Source organism: Urocitellus parryii, chromosome 4 (assembly GCF_045843805.1).
Source record: "Urocitellus parryii isolate mUroPar1 chromosome 4, mUroPar1.hap1, whole genome shotgun sequence".
Taxonomy (NCBI): Eukaryota; Metazoa; Chordata; class Mammalia; order Rodentia; family Sciuridae; genus Urocitellus; species Urocitellus parryii.
In genome coordinates, this window is record NC_135534.1 from 207568883 (window position 1) to 207590304 (window position 21422).

The 21422-nt window shown below is 49.6% G+C and overlaps 1 protein-coding gene across 2 annotated transcripts in view; it reads left to right on the forward strand.

Moving 5' to 3' along the window:
* Cfap77 (cilia and flagella associated protein 77) overlaps window positions 1-21422 on the forward strand; it is a 118586-nt gene that overhangs the window by 4739 nt on the left and 92425 nt on the right. Inside the window, exon 2 of one of the 2 annotated variants that reach the window (XM_077798155.1) lies at window positions 17696-17716. The exons of the other annotated variant lie outside the window; for it this stretch is intronic. Within the exon in view, the coding sequence (XP_077654281.1) occupies window positions 17696-17716 (21 nt within the window). The remainder of the gene's footprint in view (window positions 1-17695; window positions 17717-21422) is intronic. 2 annotated transcript variants of the gene reach the window in all.

Genomic DNA, 21422 nt, shown 5'->3' on the forward strand with positions numbered 1-21422 from the left:
AGAGCTGAGCTTCACTCATGTACATGGAGGCTGGTGAACACAGGCGCTGAGGCAGGGACGGAGCAGAGAAGGCAGGGCACAGCCACACAGCCGCGCTCGCACCCCAGAACAGGTCAGTGGCTGAGTTAGGCCGGAGCACGGTGTGGAAACTCTACAGGCTTGTTTTCTCTTCTGAAGAAGCTCGACCTCAGATTTATATGCAGTTACCATGTAATAGGAGCAAATCAATGTTAGGGAAGGCTGAGGAACAGTGGCCCCTCCTAATGGCAGGTCCTGCCCAGGGGGAAGGGCTTTTTTCTAGGGACACCAGGTGATTCTCGGTCCTCACAGCTCCTTTCCCCATCTTCCTGATTCAGAGCTTTCCCTTCCTGGCACCCAGGTGGCCTTCAGTGAGTGCAGCCTGCAGCAGTGCCCTGTGCCCTGCCCAGGACTGTGGCCACTCCAGAGAGTGGAGCTGTCCCCTCCGCTGGCTTGGCACCAAGAAGAAGGGGTGCTTGGCTTTGAAGCCTTGAGACCTCAGAAGTGGTGCTCCTCCCACTGAATCAACTCACCATCTGTTTCCGTGGCTCTCAGGACACTGCTGTGGTGTTGTGGGAGGGCTGTTCCTATAGGAAGAATTCTGAGGCCTGGTGAACACATCAGTGGGGGCTTCCAGCAACTTCCAGAGCATTCCAGGCTCAGCCGATGCTCACTGTATAAGTCAGGATGCCTCCTCATTAGGTGTACATCGTTTATTTTTGCAGTGTTGAGTATTGAACCCGAGGCCTCATGCATGCTAGGTGAGCTCTCTACCAATGAGCTATTCCTCCATCCTCTTCCTTTTTTGAAAGAAAGTTTCCTTGACCTAAAACTGGCTCTGCACAGAAAGTTTCAAACCCCGATCTCTATTGTGTTGGGTTCAAGCTGTTCTGTGACCCCCAGAAGCATCATTTGTCCCATAAGATGACTGATTTCAACCCTGTATTAAGAAAATGCATCTTGGCTGGAGTGTAGCTTGCTGGTAGAGCACACTGCAGCCCTGGATTCGATTCCCACAATTGCAAAAGAGAAGACAGAAAAAGGAAATGCATCTTTATTTAAAAAGTTTAATAAAAATAAACAAACACCATCAAGTGTATCCTACCTGACATACTAACCACGGAGCCCACCAATCCATTAGCTGTGCTTTGAGCTCACTAATTTTGAGATGTTGGTTCTGTGTTTGTACTTGAGATGCTAGTAAATGTGTCCCAGGCAACAGAGACTGTGACCCACCACTTTCAGGTAGGGGGCCAATACACCATGGGGGACGGTGTGCCCTTATCCTGGTTCCTGAGGACTGGCTCGGCAAGCCCCTGCCCAGGGCCTTGGGCAGGCTGGTCCAACCACAGGAGGGCTCCAAGCTCACGACCGACCTGTTGTAACGTGGAGTGCTTTTCCTCTGACTTTTATATTTGAAAAAGAAAAAGAAAAGAAAGAAGAACAAGAAAAATAGTGCTGTCCATTGTTAACAATTCGACTTTCAACGAAATTGTCCCGGATGCCTCTTCCAGGCTCCTGCATCTGTGCGAATGAGAAGGGCTGCAGCTATTGTTTTCAACAACCACAATAAATAGAGAAATCCGCTGCCTAGCTGCCCAGGCAGATGTCAAGCCCAGCTACCTGCAGGAGAGAGAGGCCTGCAGGGCGGTTCGGATGTCAGGCTTCCTTGTTCCGAGCCAGCAGAGTTCTGCCTGCCACCCCCACCCTCCCCTGCTCTGCCACCTGTGACGCTGCTTCTCCTCTAGACCTCCCTGTGAGCAGAGGTGAGGGTACTTAGCACCTGGACATCAGGATTCCCTGAGCTCACGGGGTACTGCCTGGCCCAGGAGCAGTGAGCACTTTGCCCCTCCCGTCATCCTGACTTCAAATATTCTTGTTCCTCAAAGCAACCTTATTGTTCTCCTCAGTTGACTAGAAGTAAATGCTGAAAACCCTGAACTCAGGGAAATCTCATCTCAGGAACTGATAAGGAGACAAATCCTCCTCCCTGCGCTTATGTCTTCCCCTTTCCCGCTGTCCTTGAAACACACTGCCGCCGCCCCATCCCCCTCGCCCTGCAACCCTGGCCAGCTGGGCACACCCTGGTTAAGAGCTAGAGCCTTCATTTTCTGGAGCTCTGGTCTTGGGCAACTGGCTTGATTTCCTGAGCCGCGGGGGCTGGAGGGCTAAGACCCACCTTGCCTCCTTTCAAGGTTGTGAGGGAAAGAGGCTGACACTCTGGAAGCAGCTCAGTGGTTCTCACTTGAGGGGGGGTGATTTTGCTCTCCTGGGAACTTTCGGTCGTGTCTGGAGACATTTTTGGTTAATGCAGCTGGAGGGGCTGCTGCTGGCACCTGGCAGAGACGCTGCTCCACGTCCTCGGACGGCAGACTGCGCCTCCCACCCCGCAAAGGGGCATCTGCCGTCCGTCAGCACCAAGGCTGAGAAGCCCCCAACTGGGAGAGGCAGACACGTGGGGCACTCGTAATTCCTTCACCACAGCCTCTAGGAAACCTAATCCAAAAATTATAGAAACGAAATGGTTTGGTTTTAATTGCTTCTCTACCCATGATCTGAGCCTGTTTCCCCTCCTCCCACACGTCCGTCCGTCTGTCCCATTGTATTTCCAATTCCCCTTTCTGAATCCCGTTTCCTGCCCTCAGTGGTGTGGCTTAGGTAAGTTCGCTATCTCTTCTGTAGCTTGCCTGTCTCGGCCTCACCCCGTTGTAGTTTAAAAACATAAAAAGCATTTCCAGTGATCCCTGCAGAGTGGCTCAATAATTCATCAGACCCACTAATTAGCATAGAGGCTGTTTTGTTGAGTGGTCACTGAGCAGCCGGCACTCAGCTTTGTTTCCCTGCCCCACCAACTTGCAAGGGTTTTGTATTCCTCAGCGTGAACCAATCTAAGATTTAAAACACAACCGATTTGATAAACCAGAAATTAAACTCACAGTAGGCCGGGGCCCCTGCGCAGACCCTGCCCCCATGTTGTGGCATTTTTGGAGAGGCAAAAACACAAGCTTCCAAAAGAAAACAGCTAATTTTACACCCAGTAGTTTAAAGGCACATCAGGGGTCGGTCAAGAAACAGACTCGGGTCAGTGAGCAGAAAGGTCAGCAGGAGCAGCACACAGGAGGGAGACTGGCCACCAAAAGGCACAATGGGCTGAAAAGAGGCCTTTTGATCTTTTATAAGAACCAAACAATACATATTTGGGAGGCCAATGAACCCGGGAGCCCACAAGATAGAGCTCTTTGTGCGGGTCAGAATCCTCTGGGTCTGTCCAGAAGAATGAGGGTGGATGCTCAGAAGCTGTTTGATTTCAAGGCCTGGCCTTAGTGAAAGTCTGCACTGCTGCCAGGTGGCGGCCATTTGGAACCAAGAGCAGAGCATCCAAGCCAAGTTGCTGCACCAGAGAGAGCCCCAGTGAGCCTGAGCCAGATGCCACAGCCTCCCACCAGGACAGAGCACCCAAAAAGACACGGACACGGAGAGAGGGGACTGTTCAGCGTGGCGTTTCTGTTGAAGGCATTAGGAAGTTTGCTGGCAGCTTTGCTGGTCCATTTTACTGGAAAATGGGGCCATGTCACCACAATGAAATGCCATCATAAGATTCCCTTTTGTAGAATTTCCTTTTCATTTCCCCTACCTCCCAGGAGCTCTTTAGGAAAAGAGTCGTATTTATTTTGTATGCATTTGAGACTGCTAACTAACGAACCTGTTGGTCAATCTCCAAATGTTTACTAAACATCTAGATTGTGCAAAGTGTGGGTGGGAACACAGGAGGTTTAAGGATTCGTTTCCAATGAGCTGAGGGTCTGGTCAGGGACCAGCAGACTTCCCCTGTGAAAGCCACAACACAAGTTATTAAGGGAGGAAGGAGAGGAGATGAGCAGCCAGAGCGCCCTGTTTAGAAGCCGAGTCCCGAGAAGCGTGAGATCGCCAGCCAGGCTGCTTAGTGAGCTGGCGGACCGGGCTGGGGCTGTCAGACGGGTTGGATTCCAGAGGGCCCCAGGAGAAGGGCTGGCCTGGGCAAAGGTGCAGTGTCTGAACTGTGCGAGGTGTTTCATGGCAAAAATGAACAGCACCTCCACTCGGTGACTCTGAGCACGAGCACGGCGAGGAGGGGAGGAGGTGCCCTCTTCACTCACCGCTTGCCTTGACGCACTTTTCCAGCTCGCCCAGTGTACAGGCACGGCCAGAACCACAGATTCAGGTTTGATGGCCTGCTGCCCGCTCTTCCCTCCAAGAACTTACAGTCTAGTGGCAGAAACAGAAAGATCAACAGCAAAGTGTAGGGGTGGGGCTGGAGTGGTGGCTCAGTGGTAGAGTGCTTGCCTTCCATGCATGGGGCACTGGGGTCCACCCTCAGCACCACATAAATAAATAAAAGTATCGTGTCCCATACAAAAAAAAAAAAAAAAAAAAAAAAGTGGTAGGGATGTGGTAACAACCATCTGGATGGGACCCAGGCTGGCTCTGCAGACAGCTCTACCTGGATGCTGGGAGGCAAGGAAAGGTGTCACAGGCTGATGGCTTCTGCTGAATCTTGACACAAAGATTAGTGAAGCCTGTGCAGAGGCCTGGTGAGGTGGGGCAGAGGCGGGTTCTGAAGCTTATGTAATTTGGGATCCTTCTTTAAATAACAGCCCAAAATTACGAATTGTTTTAGAAATCATGTCGAAAGGCTTGGAAGAAGTCTTTAGTGAGGGAACCCAAAGTTAGTCGGGGTGGGGGCAGCTGGCTTTCTGGACTTGAGGGTCCTCGGTTCTTCCCCAGGATACTGTTTATTCATTCATTCATTTATTCACTAAGCAGTGATAGTTCCTTGGGACCAAGGACCACAGGAATGAACTCAAAGTTGACCCTGCATCTTCTTGTTGGTTCTGGCCCCTTAGGGAATTCCCTGGAGGTCCAGAAGCCTTGTCCCAGCACAGTTGAATGGCTCCTTCCCTGAGAATGAGCCTGAGCTCACCTTCCTTTACACAGCTCACCATTTGCAAGTCTAATTTTTTTAAATTAAAAATATGTATTTATTTATAAAAGGCATGGTTTATTTATTTATTTATTGTGGTGCTGGGGATGGAACCCAGGGCCTTGTGCATGCGAGGCAAGCACTCTTCCAAACTGAGCAAGATCCCCAGCCCTGTTTATTTTTTAAGTGGTGCTGAGGATCAAACTCAGTACCTCACATGTACTAGGCCAGCACTCCACCACTGAGCCCAGCCCAGCCCTTCTATGTAAGACTGTCCCTTTCAAAATCAGCCTGTTGCTGGACCCCAGGGGTGCCTTGGGGACACGACAGACTTTGTCCCAGCAGCTGGCAGCTCACAAGGCCTTGAGAGACAGACAGCAAGCCCATGCTCTGCACTTGGCCTGGCCTGTGAAGGAGGCAGGGGGCTGAGAGGCTCATCCCCAGGAGCCCCGGGCAGGCTCCCTGCAGGACGGGACACTTCAGCCCAGCTTCTCTCCCACAAGGCAGGTGGTCAGTTAAGAGGGGCTGTTTGGTGGGAGGAGACTCTTTCAGGTAAATGAGAGGTTTGTGGTAGACCCAAGGCACCTGGAGCACTGGAGGAAAGGGGCAGGGCGAAGCCATGAAGCACTGGGGAGGGAAGTGCCCCATGAGGTTGCAGGAAGGCCGGAGACCTCCCGTGGAAGCCAGAGGAACCAAGGAGACCGACGCCAAAGGCCCGAGCCTGATCCACAAATCCCTGGTGGGTCTGAGGTGACAGGTGACCGTGCCTCCTTCCTGCACAAGGCTGGCTGACAAGTGCCACACACCACCGGCACACACCCCCCCTGCAGGGCCCTGTGGTTTGACTGCTGGAGTATTGCTCTGCTTCCATCCTGGTCCCCTACCAGGCTGATGTTGGGAGCACCTGTGTGTGGTGGGTGTGCGTGGCCACATGGTTTAGGGTTAGCAACTGCGATTTGTTTACTTTTTGCAAGTTAAACAAGCCCAAGTCTGAAGCGCTGTGTGCTGCCAACGCGTTGTTTGAGGAAGCTGGCTGGCGAGGTTCTGAGGGGTCCCTCTGGGCTGAGTGCCGGGCTTTGCAGCTGCTTCTAAAACTTTTATAAACTGTCGCTGAAGAGTTTGCTCTCTCTGGAGGCATAAATTTGGAGGTTTAAGTAAGTCTTTTAAAAACTCCCCTCTAAGAGGAAGGCGCCTGCTGGGCGTCTCTGGAAGCTGTTTCCAGGCTGCCACTTGCTGCTGCCTGCTGCTGGGAGCAGGCCCTCCCAGGCTCCTTGGGCTGGACGCTCACAGGACTGCCTTCCTCACAGGGGCCTGAGCAAGTACCGAGCCTGGAGCCAGGCTTCCAGGGAGCTGCCGACTGCAGACCCCTCTGTGGAACACACCCACCGAGTGCCAGGCATGGTGCTGGCCCTTCCAATACAGGGTGTCCCTTACATGTGTGCCCCGATTTTAAAAGATGGCATTACTGTCGTTCCCATTTTATAGACGGGGAAGCTGAGGTGCACAGAGGCCCCACAAGTTGCCCACGGTCACCCAGATAATGTGCAGGGGAGCCAGGCTTTTGCAACCCCGAAGCACAAGCCCCATTATCACTGTGTAAATCAAAAACCTCAGTGAGAGCATTTGTTGAATGCCTCCAAGTGCAGATGTGCGGGGACTGCGTTCCTCTCTCCCAACTCCGGTCCTGGAGCAGCCAGGCACATGATCTACCACCGAGCCACACCCCCAGCCCCCAAGTACCAAATCTTTTTCATACATTGGATCAACTTTGTGAGGTCTGGTTTTGGGCTCAGAAAGACTCAGTAGTATTCTCAAGGTCTCACAGAGGGCAAATGGTAGAGCTGGGGTTTGCACCATGGCTTGCGCGAGTCCGCAGCTTGCCAGCTCCTTCCATGATGTGCCACCGCCATCGCCCTGGAGCCTCGTTTGTCCCGTGGGAGAGAGGAATGCAGTCCCCGCACATCTGCATCTTCTGCTCTGTCTCTGTCTTAAGGGCCAGCTTCCTGTTCTCAAAGGAGTTTAGGTCTAGTTGGCAGATAAGCTGCACCCCTGCACGCACCCACATCTGGAGCTGCTTACACAGGGCTGGAACCCAGAGGGCCAAGGGTGTGGCTTACCTGACTGGACAGGACTGCAGGGGTTAGGAGAGGAGCAGATCCCGGCCTGGGTGGCTCAGCGAAGCCTAGTGAGATGGCTGAGGTCATTTTTGAAGTGGAGCGTGGACAGCCAGGAAAGACATTGGAGGTCATGAGTCTGTGTGCATTTGGAGTGATACAAAGAAGGCAGCAGTAGGGGGTCACCTGGGAGAGGGACCTGGGATCAGGGGGGGACTGCTACAGACTCCTCACCTTTTGTGACAACACCCAAACTTTTAGAAAGAAATTCGGCATAAAGGAAAAAAGGGCACTTGGCTTCCCGAGGAGGCCTGTGTTTGCCTCTGCTGGCTGGGGAGCCTGGGGTGTCTTGGGGGGACACCACCGTCCAGGCTGACCAGGATGGCCTCCCCCTTTCAAAGAGACGGTGCCCCTCCTCTCCTCCCACCCCTCACCCTTCTTATCCCACCTCCCTAATCAGAGAGAGCAAATTGTTATCAGATTAGCGCCAGCCATGAAAAGCACAGTCGGCGCCCCTCGCAGTTAGTTAGCATTTAGATAGACTGGGCCAGGGGCCCACCCGATAGGCATCAAAGCCCGGCTCAGGGCGGCGGGAGGGATTAATTTCTTTAACCAACAGGCCTGATCTGGCCTAACTCATTACCCTGCCTTGTCAGAGTGGATGTTGATTCCATTGAAGATTAGACCATTTAGGCCTCCCTCGTTTTCAGCCCAAACCGGGGCTATTGAATTGCACATTCTCCCGTAGCCCCGTCAATACTCAGTGGCCTGAGGTTCTAATTCTGCTTCATTTAAACTTCATCAACTTTTCCAATCAAGTGGAAGGATCCGAAATAGGCTCTGTGAGCAGAAAGGCCCGGTTCCCTTTGTCAGATAATTTATTCTGTTTTCTCCTCCCCCCTTGCTCTTTCTCTCCCCAGCCTCGCTCCCCAACCCCCTCTCGCAGTCCTCCCCCCTCCCTTATCCCCGGTGCTGAAAATGAGATTACAGTATTTAAATGACTATGGTAATCAATCTGGGGACCCTGAGCTGAGATTGAGGTTAATTTTTCTTAGCAGAACAAAGAAGCATGATGCCTTTGGGGGTGTGAAGGTGCAGTCTGGGTTTCTTGCTCGGGCTTTTTTTTTTTCCCCCTGAAATTGCAGTTTTAGGAGTCTTTTCTTGTTACTAACTAGGCTCCGAGTGTGATTTTTAAAGGCGGCAGCCCCTAAGAGAGCAGAAATGTAATTTTGAGCTGATAAACAGCTAACGGCCTTCAATCAACAATTTTAATAGGGGGGAAAAAAAAGTCGCTTACGCGGTGTGAGCACAGAGCTAATGAAAGGGTGATCATTTACCTTATTTATTTTTAAACACACACGGAATAATTTCCCACTGTGTTAGAACTAGTAATTACAGCCACACCGTGCACCCGTAAACTTTTGAATGAAGAGTCTTGTCACTGGGGTGGTCTTCTCCCTGGCAGCTTTTGCTGCTATAAAAGTTGAGATTTTGTCATGTTTTAGCTAATTGGAAATGGGGTCATTATAACATTGGAAATCTACACGAAAGTGACTCTTCGGATTGCTACCTGAAGCAGTCTCTGGCTGAGCTGGCCAGTCATTCTGCTGGGAGCCCTGCCCCCCCTCCCCCCAGCTTCTAAAACAGAATCAAAATATGTATATTTCTTTCTCTTCTTTTGCTGTCTTGTCAGAGCTGTTTTACATGCTGCCACCCAATGTTATCTTTTATTTGTGTCAGGAGAAAGGATTTGACAAGTTCAGTATACAATGTTCATTTGGCAAGGCAAATTTTTCATACCAATTTTGAGTTAGGAAATGAAACTATCTTTCAACAGAACGAGCAACATCATTTTTGGACAGACTTATTATGAGAGAGAGAATTGCAGAACTTTATTTCCTTGCACGATCCTGAGAAGTCTAATACATTTTGTAAAAAGTAGGCTTCGGTTTCCACATGCAAGCTCCTTGGGAGAGACGAGAAACCCATAATGTCTCCAAACAGGGATGCCTAGATGATGTCCCCCTCCCGACTCACCACCGATTATTAAAAGGCTGGAATAAATGGTTGTCTTCTATATTATAATGACTTTGTCTCAGACCCTTTAAACTGTGGGTGAGTTTCTGACAGTCATCTGCATTTGCAAAGCAAAATATTTAATAACCATCGTTGTCTGAAATAGCAGCAAAACCATCCGCAACCCTGTTTGCGAAGAGGGGAAAACCCCCCCACCACATATCTGCTATCCATCACTGTTTGCCGAAAAAGGAAAAGCATCTCACCCTTTATGCTACCAAATTCATTTGGGGCAGTGGTTTATGGTGACATTTTTCTTTCTTAAAGCAAATATTGACTCACCATGGGGAAATTAAAACTCCATTAGGCATTGCTACATTGTACAGCAGGCCGCATTACAGCAGTCAAGCCACTATTAATTGGTTTCTTCCTCAGGAATAATTCAGGGAGGGCAGAGGGAAAGGGGAAAGAGAAGATGGATCGAACCCATAATTTCTTAAAATGACACCATCTAAATCAGCAAAGGTGATCATTATGTGGTTATTAATCTAAATATAAAGAGGACGCTGCCTAATAATGGCATGAATTTATCAATATAAAAAGCCTGCGGTTGAGTTATGTCCAGGCTAGGGGGAGTGCATCTGAAAACTCAGGTGGGCCAGCCCCGCCCAGACTTGGGCATCTCGGAACTGGCCTCTTCGGTGGCTCACAAGAGGCCCCATTCTCTCTGGTGCAAGAAGTTTTTCTTCCCTGCCCTCAGGTAGCAAGACTCCCTTCCAGCCTGTCCACTGCTTCCCTTTCAACATGAACGCTCTGCTCCGGGCCACTGCCCACTCTGACCTTCCCCATGTGACTCTTCCTGCCCTGTCCAGCCAGGCCACGTGCCCAGCATTCCGTCTCTAGCGCCTTTGCCCTCTGTGGTAGTCTCCTAGGCTTCTGGAACAAATCGCACCGACCTAGTGGGAACAGCTACGGACTGTCTCCCAGTGCTGGAGGCCAGAGGTCTGGAATGGAGGCGCCTTTGGAAACTGACGTCCCTCCTTGGCCTGCAGAGGCATCTTACATGCTTGTGGCAGTCTTCCCCTGGGTGTGTCTGAAGCTCCCCTCTTTATAAAGACACCAGACGTGTTGAGTTAGAGGTTTGCCCTCTTATTAACTAATTACCTTGGCATTGACCCATTTCCAAATAAGGTCACATTCTAAGAGAGTGGAAGTTAGGAGGTGATACATGAATCGGGTAGACGATCAGTTCCACCCTAATACTCTCTGTTGACCTCCTGGCCCACATTTGCAGAGCATTCGACTCTTGGTCCCTTGGAAGAGACACATCCAGAGAGCCCTGCAATGAAGGTCCTTCTGAACATGACTGGGGGGGCCATTATCTTGCCATCCATAGCTGTGGGTCCTGTGGCTGGGGCACACGCAGTACTGAGGCCTTCAGCAGTCAGGGCTCCAGGGACTCGTCCGTCTGTGAACACTGTGTGTCCCGCTGAGAGGCTGTGGTGGTGGAGGCTTGTCACTGTCTACACCGGAACCCCCTTTGCTCACTCTCTTCCTTCCATTTACATGTGGCTGCTTTGGGCTTGGCTCCCGGTCAGTCCTTGTTCATGGACTGGGTACGGATAGCAGTGTGATCACCAGAGCAGCATCCTTCATGCTGAACTTGAGGCCCTGGTGTTAAGGAAGCCTGGGGTACAGTGAGCACTGAGAGCTCTGAGGTCCCCTTGCCAGTGGGGTGGGGACCACTCAGGATAGACCATCTCTTGGGCTCCTGTGCCATCTGTAGCACTCCAGCCTTGTCACAGAAGTATGACTAACTCAGGTCACTAACAATCTGTAAGATACTGCTCGAGGGCAGAGTCTACAATACACTTTTTTTTTCCTTCCACAGAGCTATTCGTTATCCATCCATCATCCATCCATCCTCCCATCCACCCACCCATCGTCCATCCACCTACCCATCATCTATCCACCCATCATCCATCCATCATTTTTTTAAGAGAGAGAGAGAGAGAGAGAGAGAGAGAGAGAGAGACATTTTTAATATTTATTTTTTAGTTCTCGGCGGACACAACATCTTTGTTGGTATGTGGTGCTGAGGATCGAACCCGGGCCGCACGCATGCCAGGCGAGCGCGCTACCACTTGAGCCACATCCCCAGCCCATCCATCCATCATTGTTTTAGTCAACAAATACTTTACAGAATATCCTTCGTGCATTGAAATAGGAATTAAGAAGACACCAGTGAGCAAAAAATTAACATGGTCATTGCCCTTGTGGAAACTTTCTGTCCAATCAGACGGGTGGACACTAATCAACTAATCACAAATACATAAATGAAAGATTGTCATGTGATAAGCATGAAGAAGGAGAAGTTCAGGTCAGCTAATGGGGAACACTTCTCCCGATTGGGAGGTGGGAAGACTTCTTGTAAGAAGTGAAAATTGAGCTGAGATCTGAACTAATGGGATGAGGGTGGGGACAAGTGGAGATGCTTGGGGAGGAGGAGGAGGAACTCAGAAGAGCATGTCAAAGAGCCCAAGCGGGGACCCAGGAGGAGTGTGAGGATTCCAGTACTAGAAGGCTGTGCAAGTGGAGTTGGGGGTAGAGCAGGGAAAAAGCAGAGACCAGGGTCTCCCTGGATTGGATCCTGCAGGGTTTTATTAGAGGCCAGTAAGAGTTGACCTCTAGCCCAAAGCACTGGGGAGCTAGTGAAGGTCTTTAAGGAAGGGTGGGAACAAGAGGTAGAGGTCAAATTGGCATTGGAAGGGCCCCTCTGGCCACAGAGTGGAGATGGACTGGAGTCCTCCTGCCCTTGTGGCCACGGGCAGATCCACCAGGGGGCTTATGAAGTAATGGGGTGAGAGGCAGTGCTTGAAGGAGGAGGGGTGAATGGCAGGGATATTTAGGAGGTAGATTTGCCAGGACTTGTGAATGGGGGGTAGAGAAAGGAGGTGGGGAGAGTTTGGGGAGAAGGTCATGGTTTGCTTTGTCTCTTTTTATGTCTCTACTGCAGCGAACATTGAGTATCTCTAGAGCAAAGTCTGTCTTTTCCACTCCTTCATTTCAAGGTCTTGCTTGGTGTTTGGCGTATAGTGGGTATTCTATGACGTTTCTGAGTGAAGGATTGAATGAGTAGAGATAGGAAGGAATGGATAAATTGGTGGTTTAAAAGTCTCTTCAGTGATAGGCTGTGGTAGGTACTTTCAAATTGGTTCTTTGTAAGTGTATATTATCTTTTAAAATGTGCTATCTTTTGATACCCCTTGGGGTATGAATTGTAATTTTTTTATATCTTTATTTTACTTATATATTTTTATGTGGTGCTGAGGATCGAACCCAGGGCCTCGCACATGCTAGGCAAGTGCGCTACGGCTGAGCCACAACCCCGCCCTGAATCATGACTTTTTGAAAGTCCTCTTCTGTTTGCTTTATTAACTCTGTTTCCTCAGGTGTGAATTTTTCTTTGTTTTCTTCCATGATAAGGATTTTTCTCAAAAGTTGGCTTATTTGGGGTTGTACATTTTATTTATAACCACCATTTTCTAAATATTTGTGAGTGGGTGTTTTTCTCTTCACTGTGGTCTACTGTTAGTGACTGTGGGGGAGAGGCGGGATAGAGTAGAAAGTGGGTGAACTGGCAGTTTGTCTTCTGGGTAGGGGCGTACTCCATGCACCTGGGGACCCGTGGCCACCTGGTTCTTTCTGCCTCTCCTTTCATGGTCTCTGCTTTCATCTGGATGCAAATGCTACTGCTGCTGTCTGTGTAGTGAAGTCTTGGAAGGAGGGAGGCCCAGTCAACTTGATTGCTCTAAAAAGCAGCCCCCCAGAGAGTCCCGACTACTGCCCAAGGCTCCTCCCCTTCCTGTCACCTTGTCCAGGTGCTGACTGGACCTGACAGCCCCCGGCGCACCCCAGGCTCCACGCCATTCATCTCCTACACTGTATTCTGCTGCAGATCTCCTCTGGGCTTGTCTTTCTGTTTGATTCTGTCTGGTAGCTGTGATTCAGAATTTCCCCAAATTTTCTGGACCATTGATGGGTCTTTTTCTTGTTTTCCAACACTATTTTGGATTTTTTCCTTTTGAAAAATACTTTCATGGTGGCTGGGGCTGTGGCTCAGTGGTAGAGAGCTTGCCTAGCACGCACGAGGCACTTGGTCCGCTCCCCACACCACATAAAAAAACTAAATAAACAAAATAAAGGTATTGTGTCCATCCACAACTAAAAATATTTTTTTTAAAAACCCCAAACCTTGCATGGTATTTTGAAAGGGCAACAAAGTAGGCATGCATACTGAGTCCCACACTGTCCAATCCCCTGCCCAGGATTCCTCCTAGGAACTCCTAAGATATTGCAGGCATGACATCTCAGGATAAACCAGTAAGGAGCACACTGAATCACAGCCTGAAGGTAGTTATGTTCATCTTTAAACTAAAAAAAGTCATAGAAAAGACCTTAGCCTTGACTCTTAAGTTAAATGCAGTGAAGATGCTTCTGCTGTTCCTGCCCAAGAGAGCTACCCGAGGAACTAGAAAACCACTTCCTTGTGATCTGAAGGAGAGTCTTCTGTCCCCGTCCTTCCTACCAGACTGCCAAGGTGCTAAAAATCTCAACAGAACCCTTCTTTTTTATGGGGGGGGGGATTCTGGAGATTGAACCCAGGGACACTCAAGCACTGAGCCACATCCCCAGGGTCTCACTGAGTTGCTTAGCATCTCGCCATTGCTGAGGCTGGCTTTGAACTCATGATCCTCCTGCCTCAGCCTCCCAAGGTTTTGGGATTACAGGCATGTGCCACCGTGCCTGGCTCAACAGAACCCTTCTCCCAGAGACATCTCTGGGATCTCCATCTATGCATCCAAGGGAAGAGGCAATATAGCAAGCCTTTGCCCCGCCACCCTGCTGTGCTGGGGCTTGAACCCAGGACCTTGCTTATGCTCAGCATGCACTGTACCACTGAGCCACATCCCCAGCACCACCATACTTATCTAAGTGAGATCCTGCCAGAACCAACCCTCCCAGAGATGACATTCATAAACTCTGGCTAGAACATTCCTAAACACTGCTGGAAAGCAGGGGTGCACCGGCAGACACAGCAGGCAGGTGAGGCCAACATGTGGAAGGGGAGAACAGCAGACCATGGTTTTCTTGTTTTAAAAGTTGCCTTACTGCCATTTGCACAAATGTGTCCCGAATTCAGACAGAAACTGTGATTTGTATTAGACCTCTGTTGAAGAACCAGGAGCAGAGATTGGGACAACCACAGCCACTGGAGAGTCGGAGAAGAATGGGGAAAGGAGAGATTCAGAGAAGGGAAGGAAAAATTCAGTGAATAAACTCTGCCTAAGTCTCTAGATGAGCCTTGAACTACATGTAAATGGGTATAAAAATCCCAACTAAGACCAAGAATGCAACCTAGATTTGGCTGCTGTCCGTTGCAGAAAAGGCAGTTTGCAATTTGAGTTCCATCAAATTAAATCCCTGCAAACAAAACAAAACCAAAAACTTCCAGGAGAAATAAACCAGAATCCAGGGTCCCTATAATATGTCAGTCACAATATCCAAGATACACTTCGAAATCACTTGACACAGAAAGAATAGAAAAACACAAGTAATTCTCAAGTAAAAAGGTGTCTAATTGAGACAAACGTCTTAGCTTATCTAGCTTTGGAATTAGCAATCAGGAATTTAAAGCGACTGTAATAACTGTGCTCAATCTGTAAAGGACAATATGTTCATAATGAATGAAAAGATAGGGGCAAGAAGCAACAAGAACCGCAGATGGAGTTCCCCAAGTGAGAATGCAATATCTGAAATAAAGAAAGTCCCTTCATCAGCTCAACAACAGAGTCTGGATAACAGAAGAGTCAGTGAACTTGAAAATGGATCATTATGAATTATTTAATCAAGGAACAGAGGAAGAAGATTGGAAGAAAAATAGGCAGATCCTCAGGAACCCATGAGGAAATAGCCAAAGACCCAACATGATCAAATGAAGAAAAGCTAACCCATGTTTCCCTAAGGTTATGCAGACACAATTTCAGGGAATCCCAAGCAGGATACCTCAAAAAAAAAAAAAAAAAAAAGCAGAACCGGGGGCAGAGGCCGGGGCTCAGAGGTAGAGCGAGCGCTTGCCTGGCATGTGCAGGGCACTGGGTTCAATCCTCAGCACCACATAAAAATAAGATAAAGATATTGTGTCCACCTATAACTAAAAAAATAAATATATTTTTTAAAAATAGCAAAACCACACCAATGCACAGCATAGCTAAAAAGACAAAATACAGAGGTTTTTGTTGTTGTTGTTGTTGTTGTGTGTTTTTTGTTTTTTAATCAGAGAGAATTAGCACAGTGTACACAAGGGAAATGATCACTACTCACTTCTTAGAAGCAGGGAGCCCAGCAACAGAGACCCTGACCTGGCTTCACTTATTAGAATTTCCAGTCCTTTATAAGAACCGCAGGGAGCAGGACACAATGTGAGCCTGCCTGGGTTTGGGGCAGGGGAGGCAGACAGGGTGCCAGAAAAGTGATTCAAGAGGGTAGAACAAGGAAAAGTGGACGGACCTGGGGGCATCGGAGGTGCGGAGATGGGAGGCCAGGAGCGCAAGTCTGAGTCTTCACCTTTGCAGTCCTGCTGGGAGCCACGCCCACATGTGGACTTGGGCCCAGGCTTTGGAAGTGCATGCGAATCCCCCTCTGCTACTTGCACTCTGCAGAGCCACAGACTCTCTGCTGCACCTCGTCATTCCTTGGTTTCTTGTCTATAAAAGAGGCTGATCATCATGCTTCCCTGTGTGGTTGTTGCAAAGGAGGAAGGAGATAAATGTATGCCAAGAGCTAGGGGCAAAGCTTGGGAATGCTAGGGTCTACTAAGTGGCAATTGCTATGGCCATTATTAGAGTCACCCCTCGGTATCTGTAGGGGATTGATTCCAGGACCCCCAGGGATGTCACGGTGCTCGTGTGCTCAAGCGCCTTACAGAAGAGGGCACAGTGCTTGCTATAACTCACACACAGCCTCCCATCTCCTTTATTTTTATTTTTTGGTACTGGGGATTGGATCCAGGGGTGCTCTACCACTGAGCCACCCCCATATGCCTTTTTATTTTTTATTTTGAGACAGGGTCTTGCTCTGTTTCCCACATTGACCTTGAAATTGTGATCTTCCTGCCTCAAACTCTTGAGTCCCTCAGGTTTCAGGCATGTGTCACGTGAAACCCTCTCTAGGTTAATTATCATACTTAAGACAATGTAAATGTGATATAAATAATTGTTCTACTGTGTTGCGAAGGGAGTAATGACAAGAAAACCATCTGTACACGTTCTACACACACGTGCCTATTTTTCTGAATAGTTCTGACTGTGCTTGGTTGAAACAGTGAATACAGAACCTGCTGGTACTGAGGGATGACCATATTGTCTTTCAGCAGAGAAGAATCTGTGGGTGCTCCAGGCCCTTCATGGAACGTCATACCCATCACTCTGTGCTAGGTGGTACCCATCGTCCACCAAGATGGACACCCCGATGGCATGAGCAGCCTCCGGCCTGGCTCCACCTCTTTGCCCTCCACCACATCTTTTTGGCCTCATGAGTACATTCCTTTTCATTCATTTTTTTTTTCTTGAGGTGGGTTCTCACTCTGTTGCCTAAGCTGGCCTTGAACTCCTGGACACTCAAGGGGTCCTCCAATTTCAGCCTCCTGAGGAGCCAGAACTGCAGGCATGTGCCCCCATGCTCTGCTCCATCCTCTTTTAAAACCCAGCTCTGCTCTGCGTCTCTTCCTTTGAAAGTCCTTCCTGATCCCACCTCTGCTGTGAGGTGTTTTGTGCCCCCCACCTTTGTCTCTGTGATATCCTGTGTGTGTTTCTGCCATGGCTCTTACTACTGCACTGAAATGTCCGTCTGTGTGGGCGGGAACTAGGTCTTGTTCATCTTGTTATCCCCAGTGCTGGTGGTGCATGGTACAAAATAGGTGCTCAACAAATGTACGTCGAGTGGACAAATACACAGTTTAATGAGCACCGGGGAGACTGTTTCCTAGAAAAGAGTTACCTTGGCATCCTTATGAATGTCTAAATTTATTTTCAATTCAAACTTAAGACACTTTCATCTTAAAATTCAGAGATAGGCTTTTCTCCATGAAAGAAGAACTAGCCCTGTGCCCAGGTGGGTGGAGGGTATGGATTTGCAGTTTGACCTTATTGAGAAGCAAAATATCTTCCGTGTACAACTCTGTGTAATTGAAAGGTGATTCTTGTTAATGACACATGAGTTGTCAAGTCCCCGGGCCCTAAGAGCAATGGAAACACAGATAGGAACCTGTAGGGGGTTGGGGGCTTGTTTGTGGTCAGCTTGTGGTTTGAGCATTTAACAAGTAAATCCAAATGGGGACTTTGAACCTGGACCCCATGGAGCATGGCCATTCTGTGGGATGCATGCTCTGCTGGAGCAGCCAGGAGCACAAAGATAACAGTGGGAACAATGCCTGGTGGGTCCCAGAGTGGAAGGGCTGTGCTGTGACAGGATGCTGAGCCGTTTGACAAAGCCCAATATTCCGCTTGAATTAGACCTGAATGCTTAGAGGAGAGCAGTGTTCAAAGACGCTTAACAGGGGCTGGGGCAGAGCCCCTTTCTTCTGCCCCCTCAGAGGTGGCATGGCGGGCTGTAGTGATGAGGTATGGTGCTCATCCGCTGACGGGGTGATCCCAGGAGCAGAGGGAAGGGAGCCGGCCTGAGCAAGACTTCTCAACCCGCTAATTAAAACGATCCTTCCTCTCCTGATGAAGGCTAATGAGACAGAGAGAGTGGCTAATGGACACGTCACTGCGAGATTGCCCACTTGCTTTATTTATTTACTTAATGCCGAAGCTTCCATTTGGGGGTTCTGAGAGGAAGAGAGATTTTCAAAAATCTGCTCGAGCTCTGTGCAGAAAGAGTTATCATGAAGCATACGGCTAGTGATCTGAGATTTTCAAAAAATATTTATTTTTTAGTTTTTAGGTGGACACAATATCTTTATTTTACTTTTATGTGGTGCTGGGGATCGAACCCAGTGCCTCATGTATGGTAGAGGAGCGCTCTACCTCTGAGCCACAGCCGCAGCCCTGATCTGAGATTTTATCTCCAGTTGTCCATCATGAACAGTTCTAAGGATCCCAGGAAGAGCCCATGTTGATCCCGAACCAAATAAAAGCAAAGGGAATCTGATTCCCTCTTCAGAGCATGCCCACCCTCTCCAGGAGTCCAGTCCACTAATGAAAACCCCAGCTCCCCTGTGAGCGGCCGGTCAAGTTGAAGGTTCCGTGTTGACGCTGAGAGGTTGGTGAGACGGGAGCATGGCGCTCAAACTTGATGTCTGTTGCATTAGCATTTGGGCCACCAGGATGGTAAGAATTCAATTAAGGAGCCCAGTGCCATGAGGGCACCCAGCATTCTCTGCCTTCAACCTTAGCCTTTCCTAAAGTGCCCGGTGACTCCAGCCACTGGCTTTGTCGGCACCACGGACTCTAGACAGTGAAAGAAACTGAGGGCTCCATGCCGAGTGGGGGCTGCTCAGTGGGATCTTTCTGCTGGTGCCGCTGGGTGTTTTGGTTGCTGCAGGGCATTTGCATGACAGGAACACTGGGGCCAGCAGCAGGTGCTTCTCCTCCAGGAGAACCCAGGGGACGAAGAGAGGATGGCCGGGCTGTGGAGCTGTGGAACTGTAGGTGCACCCGTTTCCTGTGCTGCCGTGACAAATCACAACCCCGGCAGCTCGAAACAACAGAGATGTGTTCTTTCGCAGTGTTAGAGTCGGAAGTCTGGTATCCAGGTGTTGCCGGGGCCAAGTTCCCTTCGAAGTCTCTAGAGGAGGATTCTTGCCCACCTCTTCCAGTTCCTGGTGGCTCCAGGTATGCCCGGGCTGTGGCCCTGTCACTCCATCTCCGCCTGTGGTCCCATGGCCTCGCCTCTGTGTCCGTCTTCCCCGATGCTCTTCTGAGGACAACTTTCACAGGCTTTAGGACCCACATGGATAATCCAGGGTGACCTCATCCCAGGATTCTTACCTTAAACACCTGCAAAGACCATCTTTCCAAATAAGGTCTTAATCACAGGTGCACAGGTATTGGGGGTCACTGCTAGACCCACCCTCATAGGAGTGTGTGCCAAATGCAGTTGAGTTGGCCAGTCATTCCAAGTAGATTAAATGAGCATTTCCCACCCTCCCTTCAAGAGAAAATTGCTCCCCCTTTTTTTCCCTATGGCATGAAGATATATGCAGAGCCCCCTTTTTAAAAACAATTAGAAAAGCATACAACTTTTTAAAGATGTCACTTATAACCATTCCAACACCCTACATTTAAAGGTGGAGATCTTAATGCTATAGCATTAAAAAGTGGTCATTATGGCTGGGTGCCATGGGGCACACCTGTCATCCCAGCAACTTGAGAGGCTGATGCAGGCGGATTGCAGGCTCAAGGGCAGCCTGGGAACTTAGTGAGGCATTTAGAGATGAAAAGGGCTGGGGATGTAGCTCAGTGGTGGAGCACGCCTGGATTCCATCCCCAGTCCTGCAAAAAGAAAAAGTGATCATTGTGAACACTCCAAGGGCGCGCTTGTGGTAGGTGCTGGTGGAGCGGGGAGCAGCATGCTGAAGTCTTCCTCCAGCATAGTTACCTCATGCAAAAATCATCCTTCTCCATGGGCAGAGCCTGCAAGGGAACTCAGGAAAATGGAAAGGGTTCGGGCTATGCACAGGGGCAAAGACTGCTTCACTCAGAAATAAAGGGAAGAGAGTAGCATACTTCTTTGGGGGCCACAGGTAGGTATAACAAAGGTCACCTCTGAGGGAAAAGGGGGGTCCTAGGAGACAGGAAGGAGGAGGAGGCTTACCCCTTACACCCCCCTATATCACCTGGAGTTTATACCAGGTGCATGTGATATCTGTTCCAAAGACCAGTCACCTGTGCTCGGGAGCTGGGCCGGCATCTGAAGGCTCCTTCAGCTGTCCACACTCAGTGGCTTATCACATCTCCCTCAACTGGGCAGTTACTCCTGCTTCTTGAGCATAGGTGACAGCATGGGTATGGCCTCAGAGAGGAAGGTGGCGTGGTGTGTCCCAGGAACAGGAAGCTGGCCCAGACTTGCACATGCAAACTCATCTATGAATGAGTAACTTGACTCAGTGATATTCAGGACTGGCACGGGGCTGGGGGAGGGAGCCCGGAAGTCCCAGAAGGAGCCAGGACTTTGCCTGAGGGCAGAGGGAAGCCATGGAGTGGGACATGATTTGGTTTGCATTTTAGAAAGATCCCTCTGAGTGTGGAAAAACGGGTCGGGGGCATTCTCACGGTATGGACTGTATGGCTGTAAGTGAGTCTCAGTACAAGTGATTGCAAACTAGAGTAAACAGGAGTGGTGCCTTTGAGTAGTTACTGCCTCGTCTTTAATAGCACCTAGGTAAGTTTAGGTGATTTAATTCAATGATGTCTGTTAAACAGTTGACTTGCCACACTCCTGAGTTCTTAAAGGGCTGGTGAGCGGGTACAGCCCGGCTTCCCTTACAGGTGTCTTAGGGGGATGTAATCACTATGACACATCAAAATCCAGGGTCCCCGCTCCCCTTTCCTTTTTGCTAAGCCGGCAAGGCCCTCCTGGTGGGGGTGCAGGGCCACCTCCCAGCTCCCTCACTGCTTCTCTCCCTGGCTGCTCAGCTCCAGGAAGCTCCATGAGCCAGCAACTGGGACGCAGAAGCACTGTCCTCCTTCCTCTCTTCCCCGAGTTCTGGGCTGAGGGATGCAGTTTTCTGTAACTTGACTCAGCCTCCCTGACTCATCTTCACATAAACCAGTCATGTCATAGTTTCAATGTTACTCTGGGTATGACGCTCTAGTTGACTTGTCCAGAACCAGGACCTTCCCTATGGTTGGATCCTACGGTGCTGTGACCCAGGTCACCACCCAGGGAATATCACTATCGTCAGCATCAGCAATATCAGCACCTTGCCATCATCTTCATCAGCAGTGTCACCACTGTTGCCCTCCGCAGCAACAGCAGCTGTGACAATGACAACAGCTCGGCTCCACTGAGCCCTTCGCGTGGGCCAGACACTGGTGTAGCATGCATTCTCGGGTCAGATCCTCCAATGACCCCACAGGAGTCGGTACTATTGTTATTCCCATTTGACAGCCAAGAAAACCAAAGCTCAGAGAGGAATAGAAACTGATTTGAGGTCACCCTGCCAGTGAGAGGCCAAGCCAAGAGCTGAACCTCCATTTTGGCTGACTCCAAAGGCCGTCCACTCCACTCCATGTCATTGGCTATTTCCA